At 36.8% G+C, this 13,508-nt stretch overlaps 1 protein-coding gene across 1 annotated transcript; it reads right to left on the bottom strand.

The window, feature by feature from the left end:
* LOC109846801 (uncharacterized protein At1g04910-like) lies at window positions 1,172-7,208 on the bottom strand. The gene is made up of 8 exons (XM_020416048.1): window positions 6,845-7,208; window positions 3,622-3,689; window positions 3,386-3,474; window positions 3,137-3,308; window positions 2,742-3,031; window positions 2,449-2,653; window positions 2,203-2,360; window positions 1,172-1,912 (listed from the first exon to the last, which is right to left on the bottom strand). Exons 1-8 carry the CDS (start codon window positions 7,206-7,208, stop codon window positions 1,690-1,692), a joined length of 1,569 nt encoding a protein of 522 aa, XP_020271637.1. The 3' UTR covers window positions 1,172-1,689.

Below are 13,508 nucleotides of genomic sequence, written 5' to 3'. Positions count from 1 at the left end.
TGAAATGGGACATGAGAAATCTAGTATTTGCATTCTATTTTTGGTGCATTACAGATAAATCTAAAGTTTTTTAAACACAGGTTATCCTACTTGTTTGATTATTCAACACTCTTGCCATAATGCATCTGTGAATGAGAAACTGCTAATCGGTTAAAAACTATATATAGTACGTTACTCATCAGTATCATCTAGTAAAATTCGAACGGAGTTTTCTGCATTCTTCAACTCTAGGGGGCCTTTTGTTTCCATGCATTTGATAGGTTTTCCATTGGAAAAATGGGACTCACAAGTTTAAAAGCTTAGATTTTTATCAAATACAATGTTTGTTTGGCACTCTTCATTCCACGAATTTAGATTTGTCAGGTAAAATAGTTGCACTAAATGTAATTCCCTAAAGTTATGTTAATTTCGGTCAGATTTGTGAGTTTAGTCACATATTATTCTCAGCAAAGTTGATATGAAACCAAACAAAATTTAGTTGCATTTTATCCCTCATCACAGACAAACAAACGAAGATTTTAAGTGTGAATTTTTCAAAATCCATTACATATATCAAGATGCAATCAACTAATTTGCCCTACGATCATCTAGGTACTAGTTAAAGCAAGATTGATCCTGGTCAATAGAACCAGCATAAGCATAACAATAAGATATGCCAACCAAATTAAGCGCAAAAACTGGGATCAATCTGTTGGTATACAATCACAAGTCCATTCCTCTACTCTTTCTCATTGAAAAATCTTCAAGGCAAGTATCCAACATCTCCAAAAGATTCAGTAAACAGTTCAGTATACACACAGATAAAGAATCAAAGATGCACATAGATTGCTATAAACATATGGCAACCACCAACCATCATTAAACAAGCACGATAAAATCCAATAAGAAAAAGTACAGTATTAAAATAATAATACTGATTTGCAGTTTGTTCCTGTGTACATGACTATAATAGATGACCAAATAAAATAGGAATGTCTACCAAACTTATAGCCATCTATTTCATGCTAGCAACAAGAAACAGATGTTCTAACAATATATTCATAATTCACAAGAAATTTAGCAACAGTGGAAATCTTTTTTTTTTTTAAAGTAACAATTAAAAATTAAAAATACATAGTTTGGTCTGCTAGCATGCAACTCTGGAGACAGAATATCCAACAAGTGTATACTATAAAAGAAACCATGTAATGCTTATAATACAAAGCAAAAGTGCTATCACAAAAGAAATACGAAACAACAACATTTAGCAGTAACAGAGAAGACAGCCAGGCCTAACTTTCTTGATGCCTGCAAGATAGGGTTTATCTATCATAGTATATAGGCTCAAGAATTAGATTAAGTTCCTCTGTCATAGACATGTATATGAATAATGAGAATAAACAGAGACAGGAAAAGTGCAAAAAAAATCAAAAGAACTAAGCTATAAACGAATAGGAAAGCCCTATACATAAAAAAATTGCAGCCAAGATGGCCTGATCTAAGATAATGGTTAAAAGATCCATCATTGTTGTATATTATCCTTTGCCCCCTCTTCGCTTTCCCCTTGAACCTTTGTGAAGGGGATCGGGAAAAAACAGAGAGAAATTAGCTATACAAACGAGCTGGATACATTTTGGCCCATCATCTAAAGAATGGAGCAAACTGGTGAAATTTTCACACATCTTGGAGTCTCTCTGTTGCTTAAATGCTCTACTGGGAGAGGCATTCTTGGGGATTGGAATAAAAATAGTCCTCCTCTTTTGGTAGACCTGGCATGACCTTTCTAACTGCGGGCTGACCCCAATGGTTCTTTTGAGCCTCGCGAACCGCATGGGAAAATTGATCCCATGAGATCTCTCCATTTTGGTACAAATCCAAATGCTCTACTAGTATTTTCCTGTCCAAGACAATGCTCTTACGAAAGCCATTATACCTACATGAGCAAAAGAAACACATCTTAGCAATGTAAATACTTTGGAAACTATGTAGGCATGAAGCAGATCCTAGAACTATGATCCATTATCATCTCCTTAAATTACGAGATTTGGTTTTACAAGATTCAGAATGCCTTCAAAAGTCTAAGTATTTAATCTTATTTGAAAAATAAATATCACCAGACAGCTTATATAATGCATTCAGTTAGAGCAAACTTCAGAGCTCCTAGCCACGTAATAGTTCGAGAAATCGAATGAGTTTATTTTAGCTCTGAGGAGAATGACAAACCTGCGATGACCCTCTACAACTTTAGCCATATGTCCATCAAAAGTAGGAATAAAAACATCACTTGCAATAGCAACAAAATAATCCAATGCTGCCATCTGATTAGAATGATTTCGAAGAGGTTCCAAGTCATCTGGACTTAATAGCATCTCCTTGTCCACCTGAAATTGAATAGTTCAAATCAGAAATATTTTTTCCATTAGCATAACATATAGTAAATTTCTCCATAACGTTCAGACAAATACTTACTATATTAGGATATAAATCCCTTAGAGCAGCCATCCGCTTTTCACCACCATAAATTGTCCCTGCGGCAATATATATCGTCGTGTCTTTATCAAATTCTAGAGCTCTTAGAACCAATGTGGTCTCTTCAGGGGTAAGAGGACAACGACCTTCAAGTCTTTTCTGCTCAGAATCAATCTCCTTTTCCTTCCACCATTCAACTAAATATCTGGCATTTCATAAGACCAACCAAAAACCATTAGAATTTTGAAAGAAAATAAATAGAGGAATAGAATAGATAAATAGAATGTAGGAACCTCTTTTTTGTCAATTCCTCTGCTTGTTCGTCAGAGCATCCATGAGAGCATCCAGAAAAGGCTAACATATCCATTTCATATCGTAGATGCAGCACAACAAAGTACTTGTTTCTCTGAAGAACGGAAATAAGCTTTTTACCTAAGGCTTCAATATGTGGAGTAAACATTAGCGCATCATAATTAACACGACATCGAAGCTTTTGGAGGGAAAGTGGGAGTCCATTATTTGCAAGACGAGCATCTGTTTTCTGAAAATGAATTACTTTGTGCTTTCGTGCAAGAGGTAAGATCTGCAGCCAGTAATTAGTATGCCCCAAATGAGATAAAAGAGATAAAAAAGATAAAAAAGAAGAACAAAATCTAGATAGTTGAGAAACCAATAAGCTCTTAGCTACCTGTTTGTAGTAGTATGTCATATTAGACCAGCTAACAGGAGCCATGGAATATACAGTGATGTCATTGTTATGTATACGACTAATCACTTTCTGAGGAAGTTTCTTGATGATCTTTACCTCATCTCTCAATGAATCAATGAAACGATCTACATTAAATATATCTTCAAAATTACTGCAAAGTGAAATATTATCAATCAGAATATGCCTCTCTTAAACAGCTTGAAAACCTAATATAAGTGATGTTGATACCTTGCATCAGCCCAAAAAGCTTTTTTATCAAGTTCGGGGACTACTAACGTCAAATTTAAATAGCGGGCAATGGTAACCATGTCACAGATCTGCAAAGACCAATACTTATTAGAAGCTAATAAATTAATAATGGACCACTCAGGGGTCAAATCTGATCATCGATAGAAAATAAAGGCTTTTATCAAATCGTTGACTCAGGAAAAGTAAAAACAAGTCAAATAAAGAGGAATACAAACCGCAGCTCGCATTTGATTTAGACCTCCATTGCAAGACAATAGCAGATAACCGTTGCTTCTATAAACTCCTGCAAAAAAAAGTGAAGTTATTTAAACACCCATATATGAGTCGACCATATAAGACATTAGTAACCATGCAACAGTATGCTGCAAACACCTACATTTTACAAACACAAGTATATATTACATCGAATGCATGCTTACAAACGCAGACATACATAGAATACAAATAACACATGCATAAACAAAAATGAAAATTTTACATACGTAACAAGTTGCAGCGATGGAAAGCCCAATGCTTTTCTAAAGTTGAGAAAACTTCCCCATAAACCACATAACACAGCTGTCTAATTGACACTCAGGCGTTAATTAAGTGATCAGCTTAAGGATATTTTGTAGCTCAAGCGTTAAATAAGTTATCAGTTCAAGGATATTTGGTAGATGATTAGCATATTTTATATCATTTTATATCTTTATTTATCTTTGGTTTTTCTATATATTTAATTGCTACTCGGGTATTTTTAGTGAATTTAGGAAAATATAATTTTGAATAAAGGGAGGAAGCCTAGTGAAGCCCGTTGAAGCCAAAAAGCCTATAGAAGAATCAATCAAGCAACAGTCAGACCTACAGAGAATCAAGAAGAAAAGGAAATATGCAATTACTTGGAGGACAAGAAAAATAAAATCTAAATTAAATTCAGATTTAAATTATCAGCTGCAAAGAAAAGGCAATCTCTCACAATCCAGATGTCAGAATCTAACATATTATGTATGAAAATCACCTATCTCGACGAGACGGGTCCATCCAGATTGGCAGGTTTCTCAAATTTTATCATCAGTATCTGATTTTGGCAGAAATATTTACTCAAATTTTACGCTCTTATTTGTATTATGGAAATATCCAATTAATTGTTGACCAAGACTAATCCTACTGCTATGAGGATTACTTAGAAATGAAGTTTAATCCGAAAATTGTGAGGGATTCTTGTATAGTACAAATAGGGGCCTAGGTCATCGTATTTTACACATTCAATTCCACACACAATTCTTCAGAATTCAATAAAGTTCTTTGTTTTGCTTGCTATTTTGGAGTTCAAGTTCTTTTTTTTAGTTTCTTCAATTTAGTAAGTTGTTTAATTTCTCGTTTTTATTTTCTTGTTCTTATTCTTATTTTTCTTGCACTTTCTTCTCTTTTCTTTAATTCTTTTTTATCTTCTTTTCTCTTTAATTAATCATGAGTAGCTAATCACCATTAGGAAGCTTAGTATAACAAAGCTAGGTGACTAATCTAGATTAATAAAAAGATCTCTTTGGGTTAAGTAAAGGAGTTGATTAGTTTTGATTAATAAAAGCTAGGGTTAATTATAACTTGATAGGTTATAGGCTTTAACTAGGCATAACCTACACTTAGGAGATTAAACCCTAGAAATAAAAAGTCTAGATTAATTAATTAGAAATATTAGGATTACTAATTGATAGGTTATAGTTTCTAACGAGACATAGCTTATGCTTTTAAGGTTCTAGTAAACAAAAAATTAGGACTAATTAACAGGTTATAATTTCTAACGAAATATAGCTTATGCTTTTAGGGTTCTACTAAATAAAGAGATTAAATAAAAATATCTAGTTTAGAAACCTAGTGGAGCTAGCCTAAGTAACCTAGTTTAACTCTATTAATCAAAACCAACGTCCTTGAAACACAACCTTCTTCAAACTCTAGGATCTTAAGATAGAATTTTTTAAACAAAATTTCCTAGAGGACGACCTACAAAGGCTATAACGAAAGCTGTGGAGTTGCAGAATATAACAGAATAACACATCCGTAGAATAAGCTGAGATCATCCAGCCATTATCTTAATGCATCACAAGTAAGACCCCCATGATGTTGCATACATGGACGACTAAGATGAATGAGGTCACAAAGTTTATGTCTTCAACCAGTCTATGTACATCAAAGTAGTTCGCATCCATATTGCAGTACTAAATTTTCCCACGGCAAATATCTTGGAACTCTCAATACAATTCTTTCCAGAATTGTAATGACAATGTTGTCTATGTTCCAAGAGGCTACTCAAGTCGATTAATAATTATGACATAGGGTAACATTTATTTTTTCTTTTTTTTAGTTTGTAGAATTCAGACATCACAAAGAGCCTTTAAGTGTTCTGGCTGCATTAACCATTAGATAGAGGAAAAGGAACCCTTCCACAACCACAAAAAAAGCCTCCTCTACTGTGGTCTAAGAGGATTTATTGAAATATTGCAAATGTAATACTATGTTATCAAAGATATGCAAGAAACAACTAACCAACTATTTTAATTATGCTAAATTAAAGTAATGCTATTGTTGATGATCCAATTTATTTAACTACTTATATTCCTAACCAATTCATCTTCATTAGCTGAACTATATATGCCATCATCAAGTTACATGTCTTACATCTTCTATGGACAAAAAGCATAGAGTCTGAATAATTGAGGACCAAGAAATTCCTGAGATGTCACCAGCCTATAAGAATACGTGAATGAACACACATGATCAAGTTGGTCTAAAAACCTTTTCTTTGACAGGAAAAACTGGAAGCACGACAAAATAGAAGGCACCATTGTGTTCGAGACTAAACTCCCTCATATGTCCCAATTTAAGCCCAAAAAATAAATTGATGCCCACACACTATGAGACCCTCAAACATCTTTACTGATTTTCAGCTAGAACACCGAGAATACAGTAAGAATAAGGATACTTACTCATCTAACCATTTTTTTCAAAGCCGAAAACCCTGAGAGAACCCAAACCCTTGTAATAGCAATTACACATAATAGCAATTACACAACAGAAGTGATGATAGAATCAATAGAAATTCCACTATTAATACCAACCGATGTATTGACTAATACCAAGAGAATAGCAATAATAGTTTGCTAAAGACTCTAAATTGCAACTATATCCCAATTTCCATAAGCCTGACTATTTAGATTAACTCCCAAAGCCATTGATAATGACTGCAAACTTTTCACACGAGAAAGAGGAAGAGTCAAAACAGTTCTCCTCAAATGCTAAGGAATAAAAAAGAGAACTTTTAACATACAAATTCAAATGACCCAGGATTATCCGATTAACTCCCAGAGTTAGATAAAAAGGACACCTTTTTACCCCTAATCAAACCTAAACAATCAACACAAAACCCTAATTTCAATTAAAAACCAATTGCAATCAACTCACTCCGTGGAAGCTTCGCTCGAGGCGAGGGCAGATTTCCACCGAGAGGGTTGACCTCCTGAACGACATTATTGGTGGAATTGACGGCGGCGGCGGCGAGGTGAGGGCAGGTGCTGGCACGACGGGTCAAAGCACGGCCGACGATTCGAGCAACGTCGTTTGCCAAAAACGCCGTCAATGGAGCCAAAGATGCACCGATCATCGACCAACATGAAAAACGCTCGCACAATATCCTCAGAGCACGTGTTGCAACGACGCATCGTTCCCAAATAGCTCCGCCGCCTCCGCAACCGCGCGGCCGCCGGCCGCCGGCGGAGGCCCTGCGTCGCGTGCTCGCCGTAAGCTTTCCATTGTCGTCCAGCGGCATTGCGATGGGGATCTTTGGCCCTAAATCACAACAATCGCCATTTTAGAGAGAGATTAGGGAAAGTGCTGTTGTTATTAGGGTGGAGAAAGAATTGACTTTTAAACAAACCCTTTTTTTACCCTTTTTATTTTTTAGTTTTTTATTTTGTATCAATATTCATGCTGTTTAGTTTTGTTAATTAGATGTGAGATATGAATGAAGAGATAAAGATGGGAGTTTAAGGTATATTTTTTAGTTTTTATTTTTTTATCTGTTTAAACTAATCTATTCTACTTTAAAAAACTAATTTTGACCTCAAATCTAGATTTATTTAGATTGCATATATATTAAGTATATATATATATATATATATATATATATAATATATATATATATATAGAGAAAAATGGGTAACTTGTACCGAAGCATCCTATGGTAGTGATGTGGACACATCTTTTCCATGGCCATCACAAGCTTGAAGATGGAGCCGTCACCAACTTCGAAGGTGTGATGTATGGAAAGATGTGTCCACATCAGACTACGCAAGGATGCCTTGGCGCGCAAGTATAACCCATATTCGCTCATATATAATATATAGTATATATATATATATATATATATATAATATATATATTTCCCAATGTTTGATGTTTAATTGTTTGAATGGGTCTTTGGATTATACGAGATTGGGTCTGATCTTGTGCTAAATTACTGAAAAATTGGAGGGAAAAAAACCAAGTGCAATGAGTAAATTTAGTGAGATTATGCCTTGAATCTTTAAATGAAACAGTACGAACTACCCCCTACTAACTCTGTAAAAGTTATGAGAATCTCCAAATCTTAATGGCTTTGGTAGCATAATAATACATGATGTATCTGATAGAACATTAGCAATGCTATGTTATGTGCAGCTCAGTTAAATCTTCAGGTTATCATCTCTGAACTGGATCCCCCCCGCCAACGTGCGAGCTGCATTGGAGTTTGCATTTGTCACCTCTAATTTGATACCATTGTGTGTTAAATTATCCAGACCGAGGGACTTAACTCGGAGAGCTGCTAGCATAAGTTAATGGGCTGAACATCAAGTATGTTATGTGTTGGATTGAATTTTTAAAGGACAAAGTTTATATAAAATAAGTAAGTTACTTAGGTTTTGACAACTATACTGTGTTAGAACTTCAGTCATCACCATAACTTTAGAGATTTGATGTAGCAGCAGAGATTTTAACATAGTGTCAGAACAGCTCAGAATCAATTCCAACATGCTACAGATTTAAAGTGAATTTTATCCTAATGTCTATGAAATATAGTTTTACAACATTAATAATTGGTTCATAGGGAGGCAAAAGGTAGCCCTTGTAAGTTTAAAACACAAAATGCCACAACAGCTTCTTTGCATAATTTTTTCTAACATTAGTTACTTGTCCATCTCATTTTCCTAAATGTAATAGAAAGAAATAAATAAAGTTAGCTTCTTTTTAAAATTTTGGCAAGCCACTATCATTATATGGACAAATTGAGCTTGACCATTTTTGCGTAGTTTGCATTGTATGAGCCGGTCTCAATGCGTTTCCCCATTTTACAACCTAACAGGGCAACTATATTCCAAACATTAAAGGCAGTGCTAAAATCCAACTCCGTCTAATCCAAACAAAAGTGCGCTTGTTGGGTTACGGTTTTAAATTTATGCTTATATACATGTGAACGACACTTGTTATGGATTGTCTAAAAGTGAGACTAATATAGGATCAAATATTAACAAAATTATAAAAATGAGTGGAATTTTCAGTTACAATATTTGATCGATAATTTTTTTCTCTTTTAGTTAAGTATTAGTACTTATTTGATAATGATAAATGATGTGAAGTTTGGTTGAGAATTATTTAATTATGTTCTAAGTGTAGTGTATATAAGGTAACGTTTTAGGACTCAGTTTGGTAGTAGTTGGATCTGGTACAGGTTTGTTTATATCCGGTACAGTTGAGCTTGGAGACTGAAGCTTTGCTAATTACTCTTGGGTCTAAGTAACAATCGTTGTGTTCTTAAAATATGAGTGGAAGAGGGATGAGTCTTGTGCATCTGGTTAAAAAGGGAGGGGAAAAATGGAGTGCATCAATTTCAATATCATCCTCTCAATAAGTAAAGGGGGAAAGCCCATCAGGAATGTCCTTCTGTGTTGTTAATTTCCTCTACTTTAAGAGTAAAAGAGCAAAAATATTTCACTTAGGGGTCTATCTGCAACAACAAAACTATAGCGGCTCATCCACAATTGAGCAATAGTACAGAGGTCCCTCCACAACTAACCCTAAATCTAGAACTGCTCAGTCTAAGCTAGACCCAAAATCATACAAGTATTTTTTTTATAACCCAACCCGAAATCTTATTCATGACCATGAGAATCATATTAGAACCTCCCAACAGTCTGAATCACCTACTGTTGATGGTTTATATCACACAGTTAAAAGAGAAGGTAGATAGGGATTGGGTTGATATAAGGGCCGCTCACTTTTTCAAATATCCGATTTGGAGTTGGGCTGTCCGTCATTGCACGCGTAACAACTCGTAAAAGGACGGGGACTGGTTCCCCCGTTATTCCTCCGACGATCAAGTTAGCTAGATGCTTGAGTGAGAATATGAAAAAAATACAGCAACGAAATGGAGAAAAATGCTGAGAAATTGCTTACCCTTGTATTTGGAATACTTTTCCTTTTTATGGCCAAGCAAGAGGGGTAGTCTAGTCTTTTTGATCGAGCCTGAGTGATGCAGGAGATCAAGTATTGGACGAGGCAAGTAGAAAAGCAGTCGAGTCGACTAAACATCTAGATGAGATGAGACGACAACAGAACAGGCGAGTCGAGATGATGACACGACAAGTCAACACAACCAAGCCGAGACGAGCAGACGACTCGAAGCGATAGGACAAGTCGATACATGTCAGTCAACACGAAAGGTGGGACGACTCGACATGCTTAGTCGGCTCAGGTCCAGTGGACACAAAAGGCGGTGCTAGTCGGCACGCCTCGTGTCGAGTTGGATTTCAGATTAGGAAATAGTTCCTTTTTAAGTGTTTCCGTTTGGGATTTGGTATTTTCCTTTTAGGCTTAGAGTTTCTTTTTTATTAGGGTTAGGATAGATTTAGTTGGCTATTTATAATCGTTTTTTTTTGTAATTCAAACAATTAACTTTCAATTTATTCAACCAAGAGATTTTTTTCTCCTTGTTTTCGTTCTCAAGTTTGAGATACTTAGGGCTTGTGGATTTAAGCTCGTGAACTACCTGCTATTGTCAGGGCTCGTCGGCATCGGAACGATATCCGATCGGCCTCCCCGTTTCTACGTCTGTGTCAAGTAGTATCAGAGCTTCAGCTTCAACATCCTCAACAATGGTGGGTAACGACGAGAAGTAGCTTTCTCTACAGGATCTTTCCGCGAGGATGGATTCTATGGATGGAAGATTTAGCACGTTGGAGGCGTCTCTTCAGAACCTTCAACAAGCTATTGAAGGAATTACCCTTCAACTCAACAACGGGACTAATCTCACCGGCGGTCTTCACCTAAGCGGACCCGGAGTTAGGCTACCCCGACATTCACCCCCGTACAATCCTCAAACCTCTCCAGTTCATCTCCCTCCAAATCAACCACATCCAAACCAACCACCTCCATATCAACCCCCCTCAATATCAACCTCCTCCATATCAAACCCCTCCACATCATCGAAGACTTCCCAACCAACCCCTTCACCATGATGATTACAGTGACAACAGAGCGGACTATGGTCACCAGTTTGAAGGGCAATGGTACGACAATGTTTTGAGTGAAGAAGAAGAAGATCGACCTTACAACAGAGGATGGGGTAGGGGTTAAAACCCTCGTCACAACTACCATCGACAAGGCTGACATCATTAGGAATAAGAATATAGGATGAAGATAGAGCTTCCTTCCTTTGGAGGAAATTTGGACATAGAAGCTTTCCTGGATTGGCTCTACGAAGTGGAGAAGTTCTTTGAGATGGCAAATATTTTCGAAGCAAACCAGGTGAAGTTTATGGCCTATCATCTCCAAGGAGGAGCCTCTATATGGTGGGATAAAACTCAAAACACTAGGCGACGACAAGGCAAACAACCAGTTTGGGTTTGGCGATGCATGAAGCAGTTGCTACAGGAAAGATTTCTACCACCTGACTATCAACAAATCCTCTACAATCAGTTCGAGCAATGCCGTCAAGGAATCTGAATAGTAAGCACGTATACCGAAGTGTTCTTCCATCTTACTTCTCGTTGCGATTTGTCGATGAGCGAGGAACAACTTGTAGCCAAGTATATTGGTGGTTTGAAGTATTTAATTCAAGAGAAGGTGGTCATCCACAACGTGTACTCTGTGGATGAAGCCCATAACATGGCTCTCAAAGCAGAAAGATTGGCCTCCAAGACATTACCTTTCAGACGAGCCGAACAAGGAGGTTCGGTCGAGAAGGCGAGAGGAGAGTTGATAGGGCAAAGGACGACTTCCCCTCCACGATCGGCCAAGCAGTTGACGACTCAGCCACTGCCTCAGGCGACTCAGGCAAATCAATATGCCAAGCCGACCGTCGGGAAGTATCTCTACGCATACTGCTCCACCAAAATTGTCTCTTTAGATCCTTAATTATACAACTTAGTCATGCCTAGATGCACTGTGTACCTGGTGCGATGTGCCTTATCAAATAAGTCTTTCTTTAACTGTGAATCATCTAGCACTATCAACCGACCCTTCATCCGAATCCGATGGTCTAATTGCCTTGGGCTCTTTAGAAATCTACTTCTTTCGAATTTGAATCCAAGAGTTCTCTAGCTGAGCTCTGACCACTCTATCACTCCAAGATGACTGTACTGACAAAGCTCCTAAAAATACGCTGCTCCCGCCGATCTCCGGTCTAAAATTAAACTGGATAAGGGTGTAAAGATCTCGATACAATGAGCACCTCAAAGCTAAAATACGATATTGATGTTTCCTGCTCAACACATCCGCTACTACGTTCGTCTTCCCTAGATGATACTGAATTGCAAACTCATAATCCTTAATAAACTTAACCCATCGTCACTGTCTCTAATTTAGCTCCTTCTGAGAGAAGATGTACTTCAAACTATGATGATTCGTGAATATCTAGAACTACACTCCATACAGATAGTGTCTCCATGTCTTCAGTATGAAGACCACTGCTGCTATTTCCAAGTCATGAGTAGGATAATTTCTCACAATCCAACACACTTATTATTTATCACAATCTAACACACTTATTATTATTTATCACGATATATAATTTTTTTAGGGTTTTACAATATGATCACGGAATTCGGTTAACTCTTGACCTACGTCTCTGCTCCTCACATCGAGGAGATCTCCACTATCACAAATGAGTTTTCAACATTCACCCAAAAATGTTTAGACCTCACAATCTCGGTTTTTTTGCTCACCGAAAACTCTCACAATCTCACATAGTGTAACTACACAAACTACCACCCCAAGTGTTGGTCCTCACGTATCGCCTCCTTCAAGTGATTAGCTTTACTATCTCTCACTAGACTTTACTACTGACACCACTCCTCTTGGTATCGACTACATCCTCACCATACACTCCTCTTGGTGCAAATGTGTATTACAAAGTGAACCTCACAATTAAGCACAAATACAAATTTGTTCTCTACAATAGATGAGAACTCAACGTAAGCTTACTCCCTAAGTCATACTCACCACAACCGAATTTATACAATGTATGAAAATACTATAAGCTCGATGGTTGTGTTGTAAACAAAGAGTATAAATAAAATCAAACTCAACTCAATATGAAAATCTAGCTTAGTGAAAAATGATAATCAATGAACAATATAAATATAAAGCTAGAATTGAGTTTAGAAAACTTCACTATAGATCAAGAGTGAGAGAGAGATAGAAATGATGCTCAAACACTAATTGATGATCTCCTCTAACTCTTGTAAAAACTTCTTCACAAACCAAACAAACACTGAAACAAACTTAAACAAATCTTAAACTATTTGTAAACTTATTTTAAACACTTCTTAGTTGGTAGGAGAGTTAAATGCAATGGAATATTTATAGGGTAGAAGAAAACAACCCAAGAAAACCCCAAAATCCCACAGAAAATAAGAAACAACAAGTTACCGTTACTGTGCAACGGTAACAACAACGGTCGATCGCGGCGACAAGGTCGGTCGACCGTAAGAGGCTGAAGAATAGAGCATAGTCTCTGGACTTCAGTTGGTCAACCTTGGTGGTCGACTGTGAGAGCCTAAGAAGCAGATCTGGGAATCTGCTCCTGACCGGT

The sequence above is a fragment of the Asparagus officinalis genome, chromosome 7 (assembly GCF_001876935.1).
Source record: "Asparagus officinalis chromosome 7, Aspof.V1, whole genome shotgun sequence".
Lineage (NCBI taxonomy): Eukaryota > Viridiplantae > Streptophyta > Magnoliopsida > Asparagales > Asparagaceae > Asparagus > Asparagus officinalis.
Note: the sequence above shows the minus strand (reverse complement) of the source record. Positions and strands in the feature narration are given on the sequence as shown.

Coding starts and splice junctions, on each gene's coding strand:
- LOC109846801 (XM_020416048.1), bottom strand. CDS start 7,208: ATGCCGCTGGACGACAATGGAAAGCTTACGGCGAGCACGCGACGCAGG. Junction 3,690..6,844: donor TCGAGCGAAGCTTCCACGGA/GTGAGTTGATTG, acceptor TTTTTTTTGCAG/GAGTTTATAGAAGCAACGGT. Junction 3,032..3,136: donor TGACATACTACTACAAACAG/GTAGCTAAGAGC, acceptor TACTGGCTGCAG/ATCTTACCTCTTGCACGAAA.